At 49.0% G+C, this 20,000-nt stretch overlaps 8 protein-coding genes across 8 annotated transcripts; 5 read left to right on the top strand and 3 right to left on the bottom strand.

The window, feature by feature from the left end:
* Window positions 1-784: 784 nt before the first annotated feature.
* N7533_009738 (SUN domain-containing protein) lies at window positions 785-2,312 on the bottom strand (the record flags this gene model as incomplete). Its single annotated transcript, XM_057106388.1, has 2 exons — window positions 785-1,909; window positions 1,995-2,312. The coding sequence occupies 2 exons, from the start codon at window positions 2,310-2,312 to the stop codon at window positions 785-787; spliced, it is 1,443 nt and encodes a 480-aa protein (XP_056957837.1).
* Window positions 2,313-4,663: 2,351 nt separating this feature from the next.
* N7533_009737 (uncharacterized protein) lies at window positions 4,664-5,050 on the top strand (the record flags this gene model as incomplete). Its single annotated transcript, XM_057106387.1, has 1 exon — window positions 4,664-5,050. One exon carries the CDS (start codon window positions 4,664-4,666, stop codon window positions 5,048-5,050), a length of 387 nt encoding a protein of 128 aa, XP_056957836.1.
* A 424-nt stretch (window positions 5,051-5,474) lies between these two features.
* Window positions 5,475-6,354, top strand: N7533_009736 (uncharacterized protein; the record flags this gene model as incomplete). The annotated part of the gene is made up of 2 exons (XM_057106386.1): window positions 5,475-5,643; window positions 5,711-6,354. 2 exons carry the CDS (start codon window positions 5,475-5,477, stop codon window positions 6,352-6,354), a joined length of 813 nt encoding a protein of 270 aa, XP_056957835.1.
* Window positions 6,355-6,880: 526 nt separating this feature from the next.
* N7533_009735 (serine hydrolase domain-containing protein) lies at window positions 6,881-8,653 on the top strand (the record flags this gene model as incomplete). Its single annotated transcript, XM_057106385.1, has 4 exons — window positions 6,881-7,268; window positions 7,341-7,451; window positions 7,505-7,769; window positions 7,834-8,653. 4 exons carry the CDS (start codon window positions 6,881-6,883, stop codon window positions 8,651-8,653), a joined length of 1,584 nt encoding a protein of 527 aa, XP_056957834.1.
* A 118-nt stretch (window positions 8,654-8,771) lies between these two features.
* On the bottom strand, window positions 8,772-10,340 carry ppm1 (protein C-terminal leucine carboxyl O-methyltransferase ppm1; the record flags this gene model as incomplete). The annotated part of the gene is made up of 3 exons (XM_057106384.1): window positions 8,772-9,652; window positions 9,756-9,993; window positions 10,323-10,340. 3 exons carry the CDS (start codon window positions 10,338-10,340, stop codon window positions 8,772-8,774), a joined length of 1,137 nt encoding a protein of 378 aa, XP_056957833.1.
* Window positions 10,341-10,603: 263 nt separating this feature from the next.
* Window positions 10,604-11,395, top strand: N7533_009733 (sulfotransferase family protein; the record flags this gene model as incomplete). The annotated part of the gene is made up of 1 exon (XM_057106383.1): window positions 10,604-11,395. The coding sequence occupies one exon, from the start codon at window positions 10,604-10,606 to the stop codon at window positions 11,393-11,395; it is 792 nt and encodes a 263-aa protein (XP_056957832.1).
* A 280-nt stretch (window positions 11,396-11,675) lies between these two features.
* Window positions 11,676-14,250, bottom strand: N7533_009732 (TFIIH/NER complex ATP-dependent 5'-3' DNA helicase subunit RAD3; the record flags this gene model as incomplete). The annotated part of the gene is made up of 4 exons (XM_057106382.1): window positions 11,676-13,475; window positions 13,532-13,648; window positions 13,701-14,157; window positions 14,234-14,250. The coding sequence occupies 4 exons, from the start codon at window positions 14,248-14,250 to the stop codon at window positions 11,676-11,678; spliced, it is 2,391 nt and encodes a 796-aa protein (XP_056957831.1).
* A 357-nt stretch (window positions 14,251-14,607) lies between these two features.
* Window positions 14,608-19,650, top strand: N7533_009731 (ubiquitin-protein ligase RKR1; the record flags this gene model as incomplete). Its single annotated transcript, XM_057106381.1, has 7 exons — window positions 14,608-14,907; window positions 15,030-15,317; window positions 16,280-17,133; window positions 17,184-18,034; window positions 18,086-18,939; window positions 18,989-19,288; window positions 19,354-19,650. 7 exons carry the CDS (start codon window positions 14,608-14,610, stop codon window positions 19,648-19,650), a joined length of 3,744 nt encoding a protein of 1,247 aa, XP_056957830.1.
* Window positions 19,651-20,000: the final 350 nt, after the last annotated feature.

The raw sequence follows: 20,000 nt of genomic DNA, 5'->3' as shown, positions 1-20,000 counted from the left end.
ATCGGGGCAATACAAGAAAGCGGGTACGGGTGTTTGATAGAACCGAAAAGGCATGGCTATTGGCGTTATGATAATTGTTTTGATAAATTTTTATTTTTTTTACCTTGCATATCACGGAGCAGACAGTGCGGACTAGTAGTATACAATGGACATTAAATGGATGCGAAGATATTATATTATGAATACCTAGTAGATACTAGTAATGAATGTGTTGTAGTAAAGTTGAAAGTATATACCAGATGTTCAATATAACTGGAGCTCACAGATTGAAAGAGATGACTTAGAATTTACACGGACTTCGCGCGGGAAACTCGTCCTGGCAGTACATGCACCTAAGAGAAAAGAAGGTCAAAGATGGTAACTGTAGATTTTCAAAGCCCGTTTTCCTTATGTCCAACAAAGACCCCTCCAAACTCGCTCGGTTTAAAAAACATTTTACCGGTCGTCGAATTAGGAACCCATATAAATAACCCAATGCATATATCAATAACGAGAAGTAATCGGACACCCAAGAAGCTTAAAAAAAACAGTCGCTGAGGAGCGAAAAAAGGGATATATAAGTCGTAAAAATAAAAAGATGATGTCAACGTTGACGTCGTCATGAGGGGGGAAAGCGTTCGCGATCGAACGGATGTAGAAGTGTAATAATAGTGGGGTGATTAGAAGTGAATATAATGTGCATGTCTTGCAGTCGGAGATTTCCCGATGCGGCGCCTGTGAGTGGCTTCCAAGTCATCTATACGTTGGCAAGTCCGATTCGCAGGTGCGACTGACCCAAAAGGATCTAGTAGTTCATGACCATGGCAGCCACGGCACCGAAGAGCAGGCTGACCATCGAGACAGTAGCGCTGGAAGCACCGTTACCGGGAGCCCCGGTGGAGGACGAAGCAGCCGCAACAGCCGTGCCGGTAGCCGACGAACCAGCAACAATCTCAGCGGAACCAGTGAAGACGTGAGGGCGGTAGGTGTAGCTCATCGAAGGGCTCGACTTGGGCAGCTTGGTGCTGCTGGAGGGGGTCACGGTGGAGGTAGGAATGACAGTGGAAGTCGAGGTTGCTGTCGAAGTGGGAGTAGGAGTAGAGGTGGAGGTGGAGATGGAGGTGGAGGTGGTGCTGGTAGTAGTGGGAGTGGGAGTAGATGTGGTGGTAGGGGTCTCGGTGGTCGAGGTAGTGGTAGGAGTCGGGGTAGGGGTGCTGGTACTGGTACTGGTACTGGTGCTGGTCGAGGTTGAGGTGGCGGAGCTAGTCGAGATGGAAACGGTCTCAGAGCTGGAGCTGTCGCCGTCGCCGGAGCTTCCATCAACATCCCAGACGACAATATGAGCGGTAGAGCCCTTGGGGACGGTAACGGTACAGCCAGTAGCACCACCCGCACCGGTCATGATGCTGGAGCCCGACATCTGGTTGATGCTCATGGTGGAAGGATCGATCTTGCAAGGAAGACCATTGCAGCCACCGCCCTCGCACTCGATTTCGATACCGAAGGTCGGCTTGACGTGGCGGAAAGGAGTGGTGGGCTCCAGGTAGATGGGGTTCCAGCCGATCTTCACATAGGTGTCGCCGTTGGTGACGGTGTTGGCTCCAGCGGTGTAAGGGGACCAGTTACCGACGGGGTTGGCGTTGGTACCCCAGATACAACCCTCCTCGGCAGAGACACCGGGAGCGTTGATGTAGTACTGGGCAGCGGTCTCGCACCAGTAGGACATGTCGGGAACAGCCAGAGTCTCGAGTTCCTCGATCAGAGTGGGGATCAGCATGGCCTCGTTACCAGGCAGGACGGTCTGGCAGAAAGAGACGGCCTTGCTGGCCTTGTTCTTGGCCTTGATGGAACCGGAACCATCCTGGCAGTAAGGCTTGTTGGGGAAGGGCTTTTCGATCTCGCCATCCTCGTTACAGTACAAACCACCGTTCTAGGATATGACCTGTCAGCGGGGGCCCTTGCATATGCATATATCCCTTGCGGGACATGACAGGTGAATGATCGACGCAACATACCATGGACATGGGGTAAGAGTAGGAAGTGGCCTTGGGATCCCACTGCATGGAGACCTGACCGGCAGGACAGGCGTACGGGCAGTAGTTGCCGGGCTTGCAAGGCTGGTTGGGGCTCATGGCCCAGCCGGCGTTCTCCTCATTGGGAGTGACAGAGACGAGGCCGGCATTAGATGGGAACTGGCACTGGCCACCACGCTTCTCAACGGAGACATTCTCGGAGCGGCGGTGGAGGTGGGAGTGACCGTGACGGGCAGCTTCAGCGCTCGCAATGAGAGCGACGAGCGCAGCAGCGCTAGAGGGAGCGATGTTGAACTTCATATCTGCGGCTGTGGGTTTGTGTATCAAAAGAGCGAATGACTGGGGTTAACCGAGAATCAAAAATAAAGAATGTAAGATGGCCAGAGGCCTTGGACACAAAAAGCTCGCAGAGAATGGGGTCGAAGAGAAAGAAAGTCCAAAAGCTGGCAAAGACGACAAGAAAAGAGGTCCAGCACAGCCAGGGCCAGGGCCTCAGGGCCCCCCCCCCAGGGGGACCGAACCGGTTTGGACCCAAAGAGGGCCATCGGGAAAAGAGGGTCCAAAAGGGTTGACCCTGAGTGGACTGGAGACGGTTCCCCATCAGGAAGGCTGAGCGGTCCCCTGAGGGCGCTAGTTGGATAGCAACAGGAGACTAGAGCTGGAGATGTACTAGTGTGAGTGGATAGTTCAAGTTAGTTGGAGGTTAGTTTCAGGGGCAGAACCAACTTGGTGTAACTGATAGCCAATCACGTGGGTTCCTTCCCCGGGGGTTCGCTCCTTTCAGTGGAGATTTGCACTTTCAACTTTCTCATTACCCACTTACGGAGTGACCTCGTTCTGTTTGCTCGCCTCTGCTCACCTTTACATCTGCAATTGCATCCAATCATCAAGTTCCATGCCATGTACGAGCTACTCCGTGCAGGTTGCCCACACTACGGAGTACTCAAAAGAGAGAGGAGTGTGAGAATCGGTACTTAGTACTCCGTATCCACATGACTACTCCGTCCCATACAATACTCCATACCCCTATCCAACTGGAAATCGCACATGAAATCTCACCCACTGATCATCGTCCTCCTGACTCCGGCCCCTACTGGATTCTCCCGCTCATCCTAATCAAATCCACCAGCATATGGCGGTCCTCGTGGTCTGGACCTGTTGATCATGATAGATATTTTGACCATGCCCAATCGCAGCAGCCCCCCCATACTCTGATACCCCATCGGAGCCGAATCCTGGTCAGAATCAGATGGGGCCACGCGCACGGTACGGAGTACACACAAGGCTCACGCAATAGTGGGTTGGATGCCGCCTTGCCAAGGCCGTTGCCTTGTCGGTGATAGCCGTTGAGTCGTGGATGTGGCCTGCCATAAAGCTTAGCACTCTCAATCTTTGCCATCAAACAAAGTGATGTATCCTTGCTCTTTGGTTCATCCGGTTTGTCTCAGTCTTGACCGGTGCAGGTTCCTTCCCGACCTGAAATCGATCATCAAATATCATAGCAGTACGGAGTACTCCGTAAAGGGGCGCATAGGAAAACACTCCGCTCCTTTGCCAAGAGAAGTGATCCCGAAGCGAATGAATTATACTTCGTACACATGGCCGTATTCAATAAGGCTTCCCCGATACCCGTACAAGGCGGGCTGAATACACTTTACTATGACCCCCTTCAACATCTTGATCGATCCCTTTAAGAGAATCATGGCATCAGTAGTATATCTACCAATCTTGTTTCCTACTATTCAACCTCATTGACCAAACCTGAGCAACCTTGGAACTTTATGGCCAAATCTTGGGATCGACCCAAGCTAAACATATGGCGACAATGCCGAATAGGCGAGTTCAATGACCAGCAATTCTCTATGACGATAGGGTTGCCCAAATTGACTTGCACATTCCGTCAAGATGTCGATGGCAGTTTCAACCGGGACTTCGTGCAATTGAGTCAAATCAGGTTCAACACAATGCCGCTGGGTGGTAGCAGCTGGCTCCGAAAAGTTCTGAAAAGGAAAGAAAGAAACTTGGAGCCCCATTCCATCCCATCGCTGAGAGTGGTCCCCAAAATCTGAACCCGAAAACGCCCAAGAATGCCAAGATGAGCACGACGGTCTCGCAGGCAATAAATACATAGCCCACTCGAATGGGATAAGCGTGGCCGTTAGTCAGCCGCCAACTGATCTGCACAGCCTCATCGTCAGAATAATTCGATATCTTTGAAATGCCAGGCAACCGCTGTTCCGCATCGCGAATGTAAATCACTTCATCGATAGTCTACTCAGGAAGAATTGAATGGACTGTTGAAAATTCACCCCCCACCACCCATCATGGCCAGTATATCAAGAACCTGTCAGAGTTGCGCAAGCTCGAAGGTTCGCTGTATTCGAAATGCAGCAAATCCGCACGTCTGTAACCGGTAGGCCATCCTAAATTGACTCGTGGTGGCATCGAACTAGTAGGATTGATGGTATTCTAGCTGCCTCCGCCTCGGTCGACAATGTGTTTATCGGCAAACCGGACGCCGATTTCATGGCTTTCAAAAGGATCGGTAGGCTTGTTCCATAGAATGCTTGCAGCTGTATAGTGGCTCATACTCACCTAGAAAGATCGAGGCTCTCGAGGCTCAGGTCCAGGAGTTATTGACCGATCGAACCATGTGGGCAGAAACTTCTCAGGTTCCACTAGAACGAGAGGCCAATTCGCGAGCTATCTCGGTCGCCTCGGATGATGGTGATAAGGATGTCGTTGATCGAGGATATCTGAGCATCGAGACAGCGCAGACTTATTTGAATGTCTTTCAGACCGTGATGACTCCCCATTTCCCTTTCGTGATCATCCCGCCAAATGTATCAATGCACCACCTCCGCCAGGACAAACCATTCCTGTTCCTCGCCATCCTTGCTTCTGCTTCCTATGAAAATATGCCGCTGCAGCGATCTCTCGGAGGCGAAGTGAAAAAAGCCGTTTCTGCTCGCATGATCCTAAATGGAGAGGTCTCATTTGACTTGCTGCAAGGGCTGTTGGTGTTCTTGGCATGGTAAATAAAATCAGCTTTCCTCTAGGTGTCAGTTCTAACATTACGACAGGTCTCATTACCATACAAAGCCGCATCGCTACACGCAGTATCTTCAACTGGCGATAAGTGTCGTTATTGATCTACGGCTAGATCGAGCAACACAGGCGAAAACGTGGAAGACGAAACTCCAGTTTCGAGCCGACGAGCATGTAAATCAATCTACTTCTGACCGACCATCACGTAGTAATGACGAGAGGAGAGCTATTATAGGTTGTTATTACCTATCGTCTTCGTAAGCAAAATCGATATTGAATTGTACTGGAGACTAACGATATCTTAGGATCGCGGTTCTTCTTCAAAAACATTCTACTTTCCCCTATGTCTCGTACATTGAAGATTGTAGTCAAGCACTTCACGACTCGAATGAGTATCCTCACGATCGATACATAATGCACATCTTGCAACTACAACTTATTGCGGAGAAAATCGATCGACTGTCCGCAGACCACGGAGACGAACTGTCAATACCAGGGTCTGGAGCAGAGCTCTACGTGAAGAGCATAAAAGATGACTTATCAACCTTTCAACAACGATTACCGTTCAATATTTATGACTCTCGTAAGTGATTCTTATGATGCATAGTGTGCTATTTCTCCGAATTCCCAACTAATTGAAATTTTCCCAGCATTCATTGCACTCCTTTTCAAATCAACCAGTCTTCATCTCTACCAGTTAGCCCTCAGCGTGACAAAGCAACAACCCCTCTCATCATTCCAAGCTGCTCCCATTCAAACTTGGCGGGACGAATTGTCGAATGCTGCCGTCATTGCAGTAGAATCGATTCTTGGCATCTACCTCTCGCTCCCACCAGCATCAGAACTTGGCTTCACTAACACGGAATGGGTACAGCTGGGCTTTGCCATGCTCATTGGGCTCCGTATCACGGCTGCATCACCAAGCCCCGAGAGAAAGGAGGCATATCTTCAAACTCTAGCATTGCTTCGACAGCGTGTAGGAGCTTTATCAACACCTTTTGTCGACCACAATGGGGATCGGGACGTCTTTGTGGATTTTAGAAAGCGGATCCTTCAGATACAGGCCCGTCTTGATGGGGGTCAAAAGAATGATACTCCCAGTGGTGACCTTCACTTTGAGGGTCCCATCAATGGCACTCAGTTTATTGAACCGGCATTCTCGCTTCAAGAGGCCGATTCGAGAGACTGGACTGACGCGCCGCAAGACATGCTTGGGTTTACGGAGAATACCGGGCTACCAGATGATTTTCTTTTGACCACTTCTGTCGAACAAGTGATGAATAATTGGATGTAGATCAGAAATCAGACTAGTGGGATGAATCAATTACGGGTTGTTATCGTGTGCAATAAAGCATTTACAAGCTTCATATTTCAAGTTCAAATCCGAAACCGAGACCGCAAATATCCATCTAGTACGGCGTGGTTTATGCCAAGTTTCCACTGAAAAGGTGGCAGTGTTGGGGGCCTTTGATTTTTATGTCCGATCCGCGCGGGTGAGGCTGCGGCATTAGGCCGTCAGCGAACAACTATCACCGAGCCGACCGACCTTCATAGCTTTGACAAGAGCACTAATAAAATGTACGCAATGACTCGGTAACAACAATGATATTTCGTGAGTACCAGATCATTAATCTTTTACCGCGAAGATGCTTTCCCTGCTCCCTCGTTTCCTTTCTCTCTTTCTTTTTTTTACTTCGGCACTGTCGGAGTTTACTCCGTGCCCATTACTGGGTCCTTTTTACCCTCCTTTCAAGGTCAATATAAACGACAAGGCTATTGAAACTTCCCTCAAAAATCTCACTGCTAGATTCGAAGATCTGATGCGCACTGGTGATGGCGAAAATGGACCCGTCAATATCAACACTACCTCCTTTAGCATCGCAGTGTTCTCTACCAACGAAGGAACTGCCGAGGATGAGCCTTTCTACTGGCAGTATCACTACACTGCTCCTGATTATAAGAACAGTCTCAACAGGCCTCGGAATGTCACCAAAGACAGTATATACCGTATCGGTGGCCTGACTGAGGTTTTTACTGTTTGGAGTCTCCTCATAACCTCGGGTGATGGCATCCTCAATGACGCTGTCACTAAGTACCTCCCTGAGCTCTCCAATGATTCATCGACGCAATCATCTATTCGTCAAACTAGATGGAACGACATTACTGTCGGTCAACTTGCCAGTCATATGGGCGGAATCTCCCGTGATTGTGAGCTTGCATTCGCAAATTCTCTCTTTTTGTACTAGTATATAAGAATCAGTGCTGACCCGCTGTTTATAGATTGCTCTAACGACTTGATATCTGAAGCGGCTATATCCAAGGATGGACTCCCAAAGCACTCGGATTTTGAACGGTCTTGCTGCAGCTCCGACTCGAAATGCAGTCAACAGAGTATTATAAACATGTACGGCTACCACATCATTTCCAGAGGCTAACTTATATAGAATTTCTCCAACAATTGTCTAAGCAGGCTCCTATTGTCAATCCTGGTCAAACTCCTGTATATTCGAACATGGCATTTCAGCTTCTCGGGTACATCATCGAGCGATGCACCGGTCATAGTTTCAAGAGTGTCCTCAGGCAGCAGATTCTCGACCCTCTTGAGCTGAACGAAACATCTGTATTCGCCCCCCTAAACACCCAGAATGCGGTCATTCCTGCCAACCAGAACGCAAGTGGCTGGTCGGCCCATCTCCCCAGAACTGAAGCGTGGGTTTCATTCTCTTACCTCCAACTAGGCCAACCACCATAAGTTAACAGTCAGAAAACATAGATCGACATCCATGTTCAGCAGTCTAGCTAACCTCGCCCGTGCTGGCCAGGCTATCATGGACTCCGCTCTTCTTACTACAGCTCAAACAAACCGCTGGCTAAAGCCTGCCACTCACACCGCGAACCCTGCCAACTCAATCGGATACCCATTCGTCATCTACAGCGGCGGCAATTACCCCAAGACTTCTCCTATGGTTGATGTATACACCATACTCAGCAACGAAGGCTACCAAGAGAGCCTATACAGCTCATACATGGGCCTAGTTCCGGACTGGGGCATCGGCTTCGTCATCCTCTCCGCAGACACCAAAAAGCCAGCCGATCTGAACGCACATGCGGATTACATGCAAGATGCTCTGAATGGGGTGGTCACTTCGGCGGTCACCCAGGCTGCTGGCAATTACTGTGGCGCGTATGCTAGCGCTGGTGGTTCCAACTCGTCTCTTTCTATTAACTATACGGAAAGAGTGGGATGGGGTATTTACATCGAGGACTTTACGAGTAATGGTCAAGATTATCGTGAGACTCTGTCGAAGCTTCTCGGTGTCTCCAATGAGACTGATCTTAGCATTCGCTTGTATCCGACCCAATTAAGTGAGAAGCACAAGGCTGGCTCGAAGCAGTCGTTCCGGGCTGTTTTTCAGGATAAGACTGAGTTGGCGGATAATGGTACCCCGACTTGCATTTCGTGGATGAATGTGGATAGGTACCAGTATAACGGCCATGGACTAGATGAGTTCATATTCTCTCTGGATAATGAGGGCAAGGTTATTGGCATCGAGGTGCCTGCGTTGGAAGTGACCCTAGAGAAGCGCAAGTAGAACTAGCAATGGCCCAATTCTTTATCTTGGTCACTGCACCATGCACCCCTGTTGTTATTCATAACTTTCATTTCAAATGTATTTGTGAGGATGGCTCCATAGACATCAATCTACTCAATCATTCCAACTGAGCCTTGAGTGAAGTCCAACCTTGGAAAACCGAAGTATCGCTCCCATCTCTCCACCCCCAAGCAATACAATAATGACGAGCAAGGAGTTGCCATTCTTCCATCTCATCCAGCATTTCCAGGCCTGCAACCCGCTCCTTCTCCGCTTCACAGATCCAATTCTTCCAGATAAATTCGATATCCGCACCCGCCTGTCCGTCGCCGAATCCTTGTTCCTTCAATCGACACCGCTGCGCTTCCAACGATGCATATTTGTGCAAAGTTTGAAGCTGAATGCCCCGCGTCGCGAGATTCGAGACCATTGTTCGGCCAAAAGCATCGTCGGGACGAATTGGTTCGTAAAGGACCAGACCTAGCGGAGTAGCGGGTTGGGATTGGAATAGATGTTCGGTGAAGAACTTGACTACTTGCTCTGCCTCGCTCGGAGAGAGATAGATCAGGCAGCATTCGGATACCAGAAGCGTAGGAAGTCCTCTCTCTACGCCAGGTAGTATAGTAGAGAGGTCACTGCCAGTGTTTGCTGAAAGTGATCGGAGGTCAACCGGGTGAATGTGATATGAAGGCGAGTGTAATGCATCGCCCGTTTCCGAAATCGACACTTCGGCATCCGGCGTGTCGATTCCTAGCGCTTGTCGTAATTTCGGTGTTGATCGAATAGCCTGGATCTTCGAGGCAGTGTTTACGGCAAAGTCGATTTCATGGTAGACGAGATCGGATGGTTGGCGCGAGGAGAGGATTCGAAAGACTCGCGTGTCGGAGCCGGCTCCGAGCGAGATGATCTGTTTACGCTTCGTTTGGGTTTGTTCGGGTGTATAGGGGCCTAGAAAGTGTGTGACGAGCTGGTCGATTGCTGTTGTGCGAACATATGTTCCTGGAAAAAAAAGAGAAGCGCGTTAGCTTGCAGGTTTTTGGACCAAACCAAACCCCCACCTCTTCCCCTTCCCGCGTCTGGCATCGCGGAGACGTGAACATACCTCTGTTGATAATTGGGAATCTCCTTGTCGCAGACCCGCGCGGTGTCAGTGCCGTCGCGTACGCGTCTGTGAGATAGCCCAAGTCAACGGCGCTCAGCCTGGAGACGCTGGCGTCATTGTCGGTGCCCTGCACGATGCGGTCCTTGGCTGATGGGCGCGAGTCTGAGCCATTGTCAGTCGAGCGACCGATTCCACGGCCACGACCTCGGCCTCGTCGAAGAGAGTTAAGGTTAGGGATCTGGGGGGGCGGCCATGAATGAGCAGCAGGAGAGAGAAGAGCGAAAAGAAAGGCGGAGTGGAAGCTTGGGGGAGCTTCGAAGAAGCTCGGACGTACTCGGTGGGGAACCCCGCGGAGCCGGAGATACGAATACTAACTATTATTAGTATGCATAGTACCAGTACTCTCAAAAGGGGTTTTCGTCTTGATTAGAAAATAAATAAAAAATAGTGTCAAGATTCTTACTATACGGTGAGGCTATATGAAGATCAGAATACTATCAAACCATAGCAGAGATGGTATAGCGAGCCTCATGTGACCACTATAGTCAACGGATTCCTACCACGTACAGTGTATGATATCGACATACTGCTGAGCAGGGGATAAATACATCGAATTCAATCTCACCATCTACTACTAGATACGAAGTAGCAATCATGATTCAATACGGTAGCCAAGTGCGACTCGCCGCCGCATAAAGCCACATTGGCTCTAGGGCTGACTGTGGCTAATTTGGGGGCTGAAACTTTATTGTCAAATATCAAAATAGTATCAAAATATCTTCTGACTCGGAACTTCTACTACCTACTGAGAGTCTTCTTCTTCTTCTTTTTCTTCACAGGCTTTCATCATGGGCCAGAATGTATCTGCTCCCAAATTAGGCGCCGAGCTCCAAGTCATCGGAGCAGGCCTCCCGCGCACTGGAACATCCTCATTCAATGCCGCTCTAGAATTTCTTCTCGACGGCCCCTCCTATCATGGGGGAACGCAAATCTCAATGGGATCACCAATCGAGATCCAATCATGGATGAAAATCCTCCAATACTGGAACAACGGAGACCCCAAGGACCGAGAGGCCATGAAGAACCTGCTACGTCAACGATTGGATGGGTATAGTGCAGTCACCGACGCACCTGCTGCACAGCTAGTCCCTGAACTTCTAGAAATATACCCGAATGCAAAAGTGATCTGCACCGTACGAGACCCCGAGGCGTGGACGAAGAGTCTAGCTCAAATTAGGGGCCTTGCTCTGATGTGGTTTCTTCGCGCCGTTTTACTTCCTCTTCCAGGAATGCGACACTTTCCAGGTTATGCCGATCTGCTATCTGTTCAATGGGAGAAACTTTACGTTGCCAAGCCTCACGATCATGGCGTGGATACATATAATCGCCATATTGCCTGGTTGAAGGAAAACGTTCCAGAGAATCGTCTGTTCTTCGTTAATGTCAAGGATGGGTGGGAGCCCCTTTGTAAGGCCCTTGGAAAGGAAGTTCCTAAGGATATCCTATTTCCCAGGTTTAACGACTCGCAAGCAATTGAAGAAACTGCAAAGTATCACGTTCAGCGTGGGCTCGTCCGTTGGGCTGGAATCATCGGGACTTTCTCTATCTTGGTCGGTGCTTATGTATATAACATTTACTAGTATTCCTGTGACTTCTCTGTCCGCTCTTCAACTTTCATTATTCAAATGCGATTTTATCTAAATGAGACCAGCGAGATATTTTTGGATATGCCGTGCATGGATCCCATTGATTATTGCCAAATTCAATAACAGAATCACAACTTTTGTCCAAAGAACACCATCCATGCTATATTGTTTTCATGCCCGATTCATAAAACGCCCCCCTAATTCCAGACCGAGTCCTGAAATGCCATTATATACCAAGAAAATGAGTACGAAAGCAAAACGAGATTCGACCCAACTACTGCGCATCAAGCATCATCATGTCTTGATCAATGTCGTCGTCGAACTCATCGTCAACGACCTCAAGCGCGGAGGTTCGGAAGCCATCCATCTTATGATTCCCATTGCTGAGCTCTTCTCTCGTAAGACGCTCCTCCTCTGCCTTGCGCTTCGCCTCGTGACGCTCAATATCAGCCAAACTCCAGGTTGAGATCCCTTCCTGGTCTTTGGCTTTGAAAGGTTGAGCCATGGTGCGCAAGAAGCTTTTGGCAGTAGAGACGGCCATATCGGTACTGAGATTGGTCTCACTATCCAACATAGCTTGATTGATCCATTTCGGAAGCTGGGGCCGTTTCCGCTCGAATCGTCGATCTGCTAATACCATGACTCCGTAGTCATCCTTTCCACGCAGTACACGGCCTAAGCACTGAGCAGCGTGTCGCATAGCGTCAAATGACAAGAAATCGTTCTCCCGGATGCGATAATTCTCTCGCAAGAATTCAAGGCGGGCTTTGAGAATGCGAGATTCGGTATATTGGAATGGCACGCCGATGCACAGCACGGCACGGCCGTAATGATGATCGAAATCAATACCTTCAGACACCTTTCCTCGTGCGACACAGAACAAGATTGCTCCACGGCCATTACAGCAAGCTGTTCGGTAGGTCTCTAGTGCGAGGGAAGACTCTTGTGCATCAGGCGTCTCGACTAGAATCAATTTGTAGTTCCAAATCTGGTCCAGGATACCCATACCCTGCCACATACTAATGATGGACTCCATATAGAGGTAGGAGGGGAAGAAAACGACAACACCGTCAGGTGTAACGCGAGCGAACTCCGTCACCAGGGTGCCGTAGTTCCGCACCACACCCGGATCATTGCGAATACCGAAGGATGACGAGACTTGAGCCTGATCGGAGCCACGAGTGACAATCATGGGTAGGAAAGATCTCCTTGCCAGTGTCATACTATAGGACTCTTGCATGACAGCGGTGAACCCTAGCATTTTAGGGTACATTTCCAACGGCGATAGGGTTCCCGAGGTGATGATAACAGAGCTGAAACGATCAAAGACCGGCTTGATCGCAATAGCAGCATCCAAACAGGTGAAATGCAGAATGGGGTTCGGAACGGTGGCGGCTTCGGACTCGAATGGCTCGAGAATGAGAACAAATCCCTTGTCATACGTCGCAACCAGGGTTGCAAAGGTTGCAACTTCCTGGAGTGGTTGATAATCTTCAATGTTTACCAATTCCAGAGTTCGCACGAGCGACGTCAACCGTTCGGCACAGAATCTTAGAGGCTTGCGCTCGATATAGGTGAGATCTTTTAAATGTGTGAGGAAGGACGGAGGCGTCTCTGAGATGGTATGGGTAACCTTCATCCGGGTTTTCAGATATTCGATGAATCGCTTCAAGAAGGAGATGAAATGCTCCGCGCGGCGAATATTTCCCGGTACTGCCTCCTTTAGCAAGTCGTCTGGCAAGACGGGGTTCGAGATGAATTGGTCCTCCTCCCGCGCCTGTTCCGCCTGCTGTAAACCCTCGACAAGCTTTGAATATTCATTTTGCAGTTTCTCGGCATCTGAACTCTTCATTTCTTCGATTTTGCGCTCCAAATTGCTTGCGCCTCGGGTGGCTTTGCGGAGGGAATCTTCGCTAAGATCGATACTGAGTGATTCGATACAAACGTTGTCGATGTTGTGTGCCTCGTCGAAAACGACAATGCAATCCTTTGAAAGTTCTCGGGAAACTCGTTCGGCGATTTTGGGATCAAGCAAGTAGTGGTAGGAGTAGATGATGATATTGCACCAGGGCATCTATATGATCGCATTAGCACCGGGAGGAAGGTATGAGGTCATCATCGAAAACGAACCATTCGACGAGCAGAGAAGTATGGGCATTGCTTGTGTTCTTCTCCGTACTTGAGGAGACCGTCAAGGGTGAACACGCCTGGCGGAAGAAGATTGTGCGGTTCGAGTAGATCGAGGTTCTGCGCTTGTTAGAATAAGCCCGAGGGCATCGCGGAGGGAGTTAGGACGTACATCGTGATAGACGCAGAGATCTACATCCTCGCCGCGCTCTTTCTTTTCCTTGACAAAACCAGCTGTCAGGCTCCTGCATCTCGCGTCGACCACAGTGCCGCTCTTCTCCCGCTTCACAGAAGGATGCAGACACAGGTTCTTTCGACTAGTCAACCCAAGAGCGCGGAATTCCTCCTCGTATCCGAGTTCCTGGGTTCTGTGTTTCATCAACTCCCTCAATTCTGCCAGCGCTTTCTCGATCTCGGACATAGTTCGCGAGCAGTAGATGAGTTTCCTGTGTTCCGGGTAATGTTGCTGGTAGGCGACGATCAACGACAGAAGCGAGACTGTCTTTCCGGTTCCTGAAGGCATCTCCAGGACACAGTGACCCCCGGCATCGAGAGTCTTTTTGAGATCACACATGTAGGCATATTGTTCGGGGTAGATGCGAGGGTACGGGAACAGCACCGGAAGATCACTAATTGAGAGAAACACCAGTTAGATGAGAGGAAGGAAGAGGCGATAGCCAGGAATTTAATGAGGAGAGCCAATACTCAATGAAGAACTTCATGTTGGCGGATGTTCCCAAGCTGCGCGCACACCCAGAGAAGCACGAAGGAAAGGAAGAAAGATCGAGTCGCAAGGCCGCAGCTCCGGTCTGGATGATTTCCTGTTTGGGACAGCAATGACCAATCATCACGTGACTTCCCTATCGGGTGGCCGCGCCCTCGGGATATTCCAATCGGATGAACCATACTTCACTTTCCTTTGTTCTTTCAACTTCGATTGTGGCTCCAATTCTCCCCTTGACTACTGGTGTGAATTGTCTTGAATCCCATCTGAGTTATTCTAGGGCCAATTGTCATTTTGCTGGTGTCCCACCGGCCCTCGAGTCTCCCCCGCCATTCCCGCTGACCTCATACCCCACATGAGCAAAAAGTTCAAGTCGCAGGCCTCCAGCAGTCGTGCTGCTGCCGGCGCCTTCGGTTCCTTTGGAGGTTTCTCAGGCAATTTTGGGAGCGATGGACGGGAGCCATCAGCTCTTACATACATCGCCGAACCGCCAGATCTGTCTCGTATCTCCGAGCAGACACTAGTCATTTCTTTCAAGAATTTGTTGAAGAAAGATGATATTACACGAACCAAGGCTTTAGAAGAGCTCAAAGAACACGTCTTATCTGTGGATTCTAAGAAGGGAACTCTTCATGACGGATTTTTAGAAGCATGGGTATGTGAATTGCTGGTATATGCATGACAGCAAATAATAACAATCGAGTCCAGGTTAAAATATACCCAAGGTTGTCAATTGACCTCTCTCGACGAGTGCGACAACTATCTCATACACTTCAGGGCTCTATCTCTGGCCTTGTCGGAAAGAGAATTGCACCTCATTTGCCCAAGGTTATTGGTGCTTGGCTAGCTGGTCTTTACGATAATGACAAGCCAGTTCACCGCGCCGCACTGGAATCGTTTATCAGTGTCTTCTCGACCCAAGATAAACGAAACAATGTTTGGAAGATCTATCAAAATTCCATTCTGGATTTTGTAGATGACGTTCTCCTCCATCAATCACCCCTAACCTTGAGCGATGAGAGGACTGTCAAGCGGGATGATGCTGAAGCGAAATACGCTCGGGTAGTGGGGTCTGGACTGCTTCTTTTCAATCGCATTTTAGGTATCGTTGTCCCCCACTGTTCTCTTCATCTCATAAGACATCTAAATCTCACATTTGAACAGGTGACTCAGAATACGAGTATCTTCAAAAGAATCTCTCGGAAATCGAAATTTTGCTTGGCAGTAAAGATTTATGGGGTTTCTGCAACCATGAGGATCCATTTGTTCGCCGATCCGTGTATATTCTTTTGCGAACCGCGGTGTCCAGAGAACCTGGATGGGTGGATTGGAAGCTACTCGGCTCAGCCATCGTGGGGAAATCCTTATCCATCTCACAGCTCGGCTCAGCTTCCGAACTATCTGAGACCATTCTTCTCTTGACCTCTTTACGGCCTCAGATATGGACAGAGGATTATACAGGAAAGACTTCATCTTCGAAGAGGCTCCGTCAATATATCCAGAAAGGATCACAAGGTGGTACGGGGAAATATTGGTCAAACCTTGATGAGCTGCTTCGAAAGCTCCCCCAGGAGGTCCTTGCAGGAGCCGAAAAAAACATCTACCAACGAGGAAATCAAGATCTCGAGTGTCATTGCTCTAACAGAGGCTTTTCAAGAAGGCCTCAATTCAAGGGAAGAGCCACGCCAAAATCTTTTCACTGGATGGAAATCCTACATTGAGGTTACTCTCTGGCTTGGAAGTCTCTTACTAGAGCAGCAACGTCCTGAGCTCATCCAAAAACGACTCTCCCCTTGGTGACACATTATGTGCGACCTGATCCTGAACTGACTCAGTGGTCGCTACCCACCCAGTCCACTGAACACATTTGTATCGACTATCTCTCGGCTCTTGTTGCGCATGACCAATATCAAGAAATAGAGTTACTATGGTCGAATTTGTCGAATGGGCTTCTTGAAGCAGTTAAGCTGTCATCTCCGGAGCAGTCGAAAGACTTCCGCTCATCTCAAGATTCGATCTGCGAACAGTCAAAACGTCTTTTTATCCTGGAGCCTTCGGTCATCTCGCGAGCTACAGAGTCGTCGCGGCTTAAGGAGGTTTTTGAAAAGGCCAATATTTCCCTTCTCGACAACTGCCTACAGGTTCTACGCTCTCGAAATGGAAAACCTTATGGCGCCGCCGGAGTTGTAGAAGAGTGTGTTCGCAGAGTGCCTTCTATCGCAAAACAGTCTAAGGAACTTCTAAGTTTCCTCAAGACGGATGCGCCCGAGCTTCTGTTCTCGCCGTCTGGTGATCGTCTGATTACTATAATTCTGGCATGTCGGCAATGGGAAGGATTCTCTTCTTGTTTTGAAGTTGTCGTCGAGCGAGCCTTGGAATTGGACCCCAAACAATCGAATGCCCATGTCCTTCAAAGCCTTCTATCGACCATCGATTTCAACGAAGTCGAATACCAAGCTAAGCTTTCTTCACTCGTGATGCGAGCTCTAGATAAAGCCTGCAGAGGCAGTGCCACACACTGGCCTATTGTTACTGCAGTTCTCCGGAATCAAACTTCTTGGAAAGCATTGATGGATCAAGTCTTCCTGTCAATTATTGAGTCGTTGTCTACGGAGGATAGGGTCTTCGAAGCCCTTCACGGGCTTTCTCAACTTGGGAGTACTGTTCCGGCTGCCGTGCGTGAATTCCAGGGCGGATCTAATGGCTCCAAGCTAACAGGGAAACTGCTTTATCTCACCGAGTCCCCTTCTGAGGAGGTGGCTGCCCTGGCTGAGTCTTTGATGAAGAATTTCAAGGAAACCGTTGTTGGTGATACGAGCACCAAGTCCAAGATTGAGATTCTCCAAAATGGCTTCTCTCGCGCAAGCGAAGAATCTTTAACGTAAGTAAAATCCCATTTCCCCTCAAGCCTGTTTACTAACATGGAAATAGGATTGATTCTCTCGTTGCTATCGCTGAAGAGCTGCTTCCTGGCCTTGGGACTAATGCAGAAGCCACAGACAGTCTCAAAAACGTTTTGCCCTCTGCGTCTACCTGGGAAACAGCTATGGCTCCATTCCTTCACCTACCTCCACGTCTCTCCACCGCAATCACTAGTCCACTGGCTGGCGCTGTTCATTTAATCCAGCACGATCTGTCCGATTCTTTCAAGGACTTAAGACTCAATATTGCGCGAGACTCGGCTCATAACTCCGCCGCGTTCCGACTTGCCAGCTTCACTATCAGAATTTTGTCTTCAACACACCTGAATGAACACATGGACAAAGAAGATCTTGAAACCCTCTTCTATTTTATCCCATTGGCCGTGCAGCTGATTGATGACGATCTGAGTATCGAGAACTCAAATGGAATCTTGGGTCTAGATCTGGCAGATCAGCGCGATGAATATGTTGAGCTTGTTTTCAAGGGGCGCAGGGTAATCAGTGATTGGGTTCACACAAAGGAGAATACTAGCTATGCGCCTCAAATAAAAGTTGCCTCGTCTCTGCTCTCCTTTTGGGAAAGCAAACTAGAGGGACTGAGTGGAACCTCTCCTCTTGATTATCGGATTGGCGAGGCGTTTGTCAAGATCATGGGCTCCGTCGAGACACTGGCGGCATCCAAGTCAGCCGATGATGTTGCGACAATTTGCAGAAGTGCTCGTACCGCCAATGCCATTCGGTCGGCTGCCTGGTTTGTTGTGCTGCGAAGTTCTATCTTGTCGAATCCGATCGGAAATCGAATTTGCAATGAGCTGGTCGCTGATTCATCTGGGCTGAAGCCGCAAAGTTCCTCTCCGGATGGTAAGTTTTTAGACAACTTACTATTCGTGATAGCGTACTGACAAATATTAGGACTCCGCAAACTGGCACTGCTCAATATCCTCTTATCTGGGGAGGAGAACGTTGTTTCAACAATCCCCACGCAACGACTGGTCTTTCTCACAAAGCCGCTCATCGAATGTCTTCAATCCGGGCTGCAGCCTCTTGGTCTGAGCGCTGAGATTATCAAAACATTATCATTTGTGCTTCCAGCTCTTTCTGAGATATACGGGTCGCACTGGGAAGACAGTATGGCTGTTCTGAGCACAGTGCTCAAAGACATCAGTGGGGGCGAAGAAGGTCTTCCACTGCTAGTATCCTCTTTCAGACTGTTCTCTAGTCTAAAGTCTATGACGGAGGGTGAAAGCAACGATGATCTTCAAGATGTCTGGCTTGAACGACGGGTTGGACTTTTCAACGAGTTGGCCGCTTCTGTCGGGAAGTTCGGTAAGCATACCTACCTTGATTTTGGCTACTTCTTCTCAATATGCGCACGAGGCTTACCTTTAGCAGATGGTTCAACTACCTATCATCAACCACGGGATGTCGCTGTCGATCTTCTACGACGCTTGATCATTTTCATTCCTATTGAAAAGTTGGATGATGTTAGCGAAGTCTTTTCTCTTCTGACCGCTCATAGTCGTGCTGTACAGCGCACCGCTTATACCCTCCTCCACCGTTATATTCCACATGCTCAAGAGCAAGTATCCTTCGACGTGGCTTTGTCTAAGTCCGCAGTCAGCCTGCCCGATGAGCTTGTATCTCTTCTACTTGAAACACCCACCATGCAAATGGTGACCATGAACTACGGTGATGACAAGATGTGGACTAGTTTAAGGGCATATCTCCTAAGCTGGAAGGTGATCTTCGATCATTTCTCCAATGCTGTAAGTTCTCAATTCGTTCTTAGGCATGAGCTCTGCTAATATTCACAAGTCACTCCCCGTCCAAGAATACTACGCCGCGAACATCAAGGAGAACAACGTGTTAATTCCTTTGTTGGAGTTTATGTTCGATTTTCTTCAAAAGGCGCATGGCAAAATCATCGACCCGACCAGGTTCGATATCCAATCGTTCCAACCCGATGAATCTGAGAATGCGGAGAAGGAAACACAGTGGCTCCTGGTGCACCTCTACTACCTTTCTCTCAGACATCTAGCCAACATGACTAAGAACTGGTGGATTGACACCAAGAAACGCGTCAAGGGTCCAGTAGAAGGATGGACTGAAAAATACGTGAGTCATTACGAGCCAGAACCCGACTCGCTAGCAAGATTAATAACCACTGACTTCGTGACTAGATCTCGCCTGTCGTAGCTGGAGACTCCATGAAGGGCGTCGAAGACTGGGCTGCCACTCAAGATCCGAATGAGGAGCGTGCTTTGACTGTTAAGATATCTCCAAGGACAGCGGAGATCATTGCCAGCATCCCAGTAGATGAGGAGTCTCCCCCCCGTCTCCATCTCGATCTCCCTTCCTCCCGCATATCCATTGCATCCAGCAATCGTTGTCGGGCGCAGCCGAGTCCTTGTCGACGAGAAGAAATGGAAGAGCTGGCTGCTCACCATCCAGGGAGTGATTATGTTTGCCAATGGTAATCTGGTTGATGGTCTGCTGGCTTTCCGAAAGAATGTGCAAGGTGCTCTGAAGGGTCAGAGTGAGTGTGCTATCTGTTATTCGGTTATTTCAACCGATATGCAGACTCCGAACAAGCGTTGCGCTACCTGCAAGAACACTTTCCACTCGGTCTGCTTGTTCCGCTGGTTCAAGAGCAGCAACCAGAGCACTTGCCCGTTGTGCCGCAACAACTTTGTATATGTTTGATTGTGTGAAGTAAATAGATGATAGACGTTGGGAATGACTAAAAGTATTATGGCATGATTCAAATAGTATCTCGTCACCTTATAGACATGACCTTCTAGTACATAATAGCTTCCAACCTTTCCTA

Source organism: Penicillium manginii (genome assembly GCF_028828005.1).
Source record: "Penicillium manginii strain IBT 31320 chromosome Unknown utg000006l:1.0-4164085.0:1.0-4166146.0, whole genome shotgun sequence".
NCBI lineage: Eukaryota > Fungi > Ascomycota > Eurotiomycetes > Eurotiales > Aspergillaceae > Penicillium > Penicillium manginii.
Note: the sequence above shows the minus strand (reverse complement) of the source record. Positions and strands in the feature narration are given on the sequence as shown.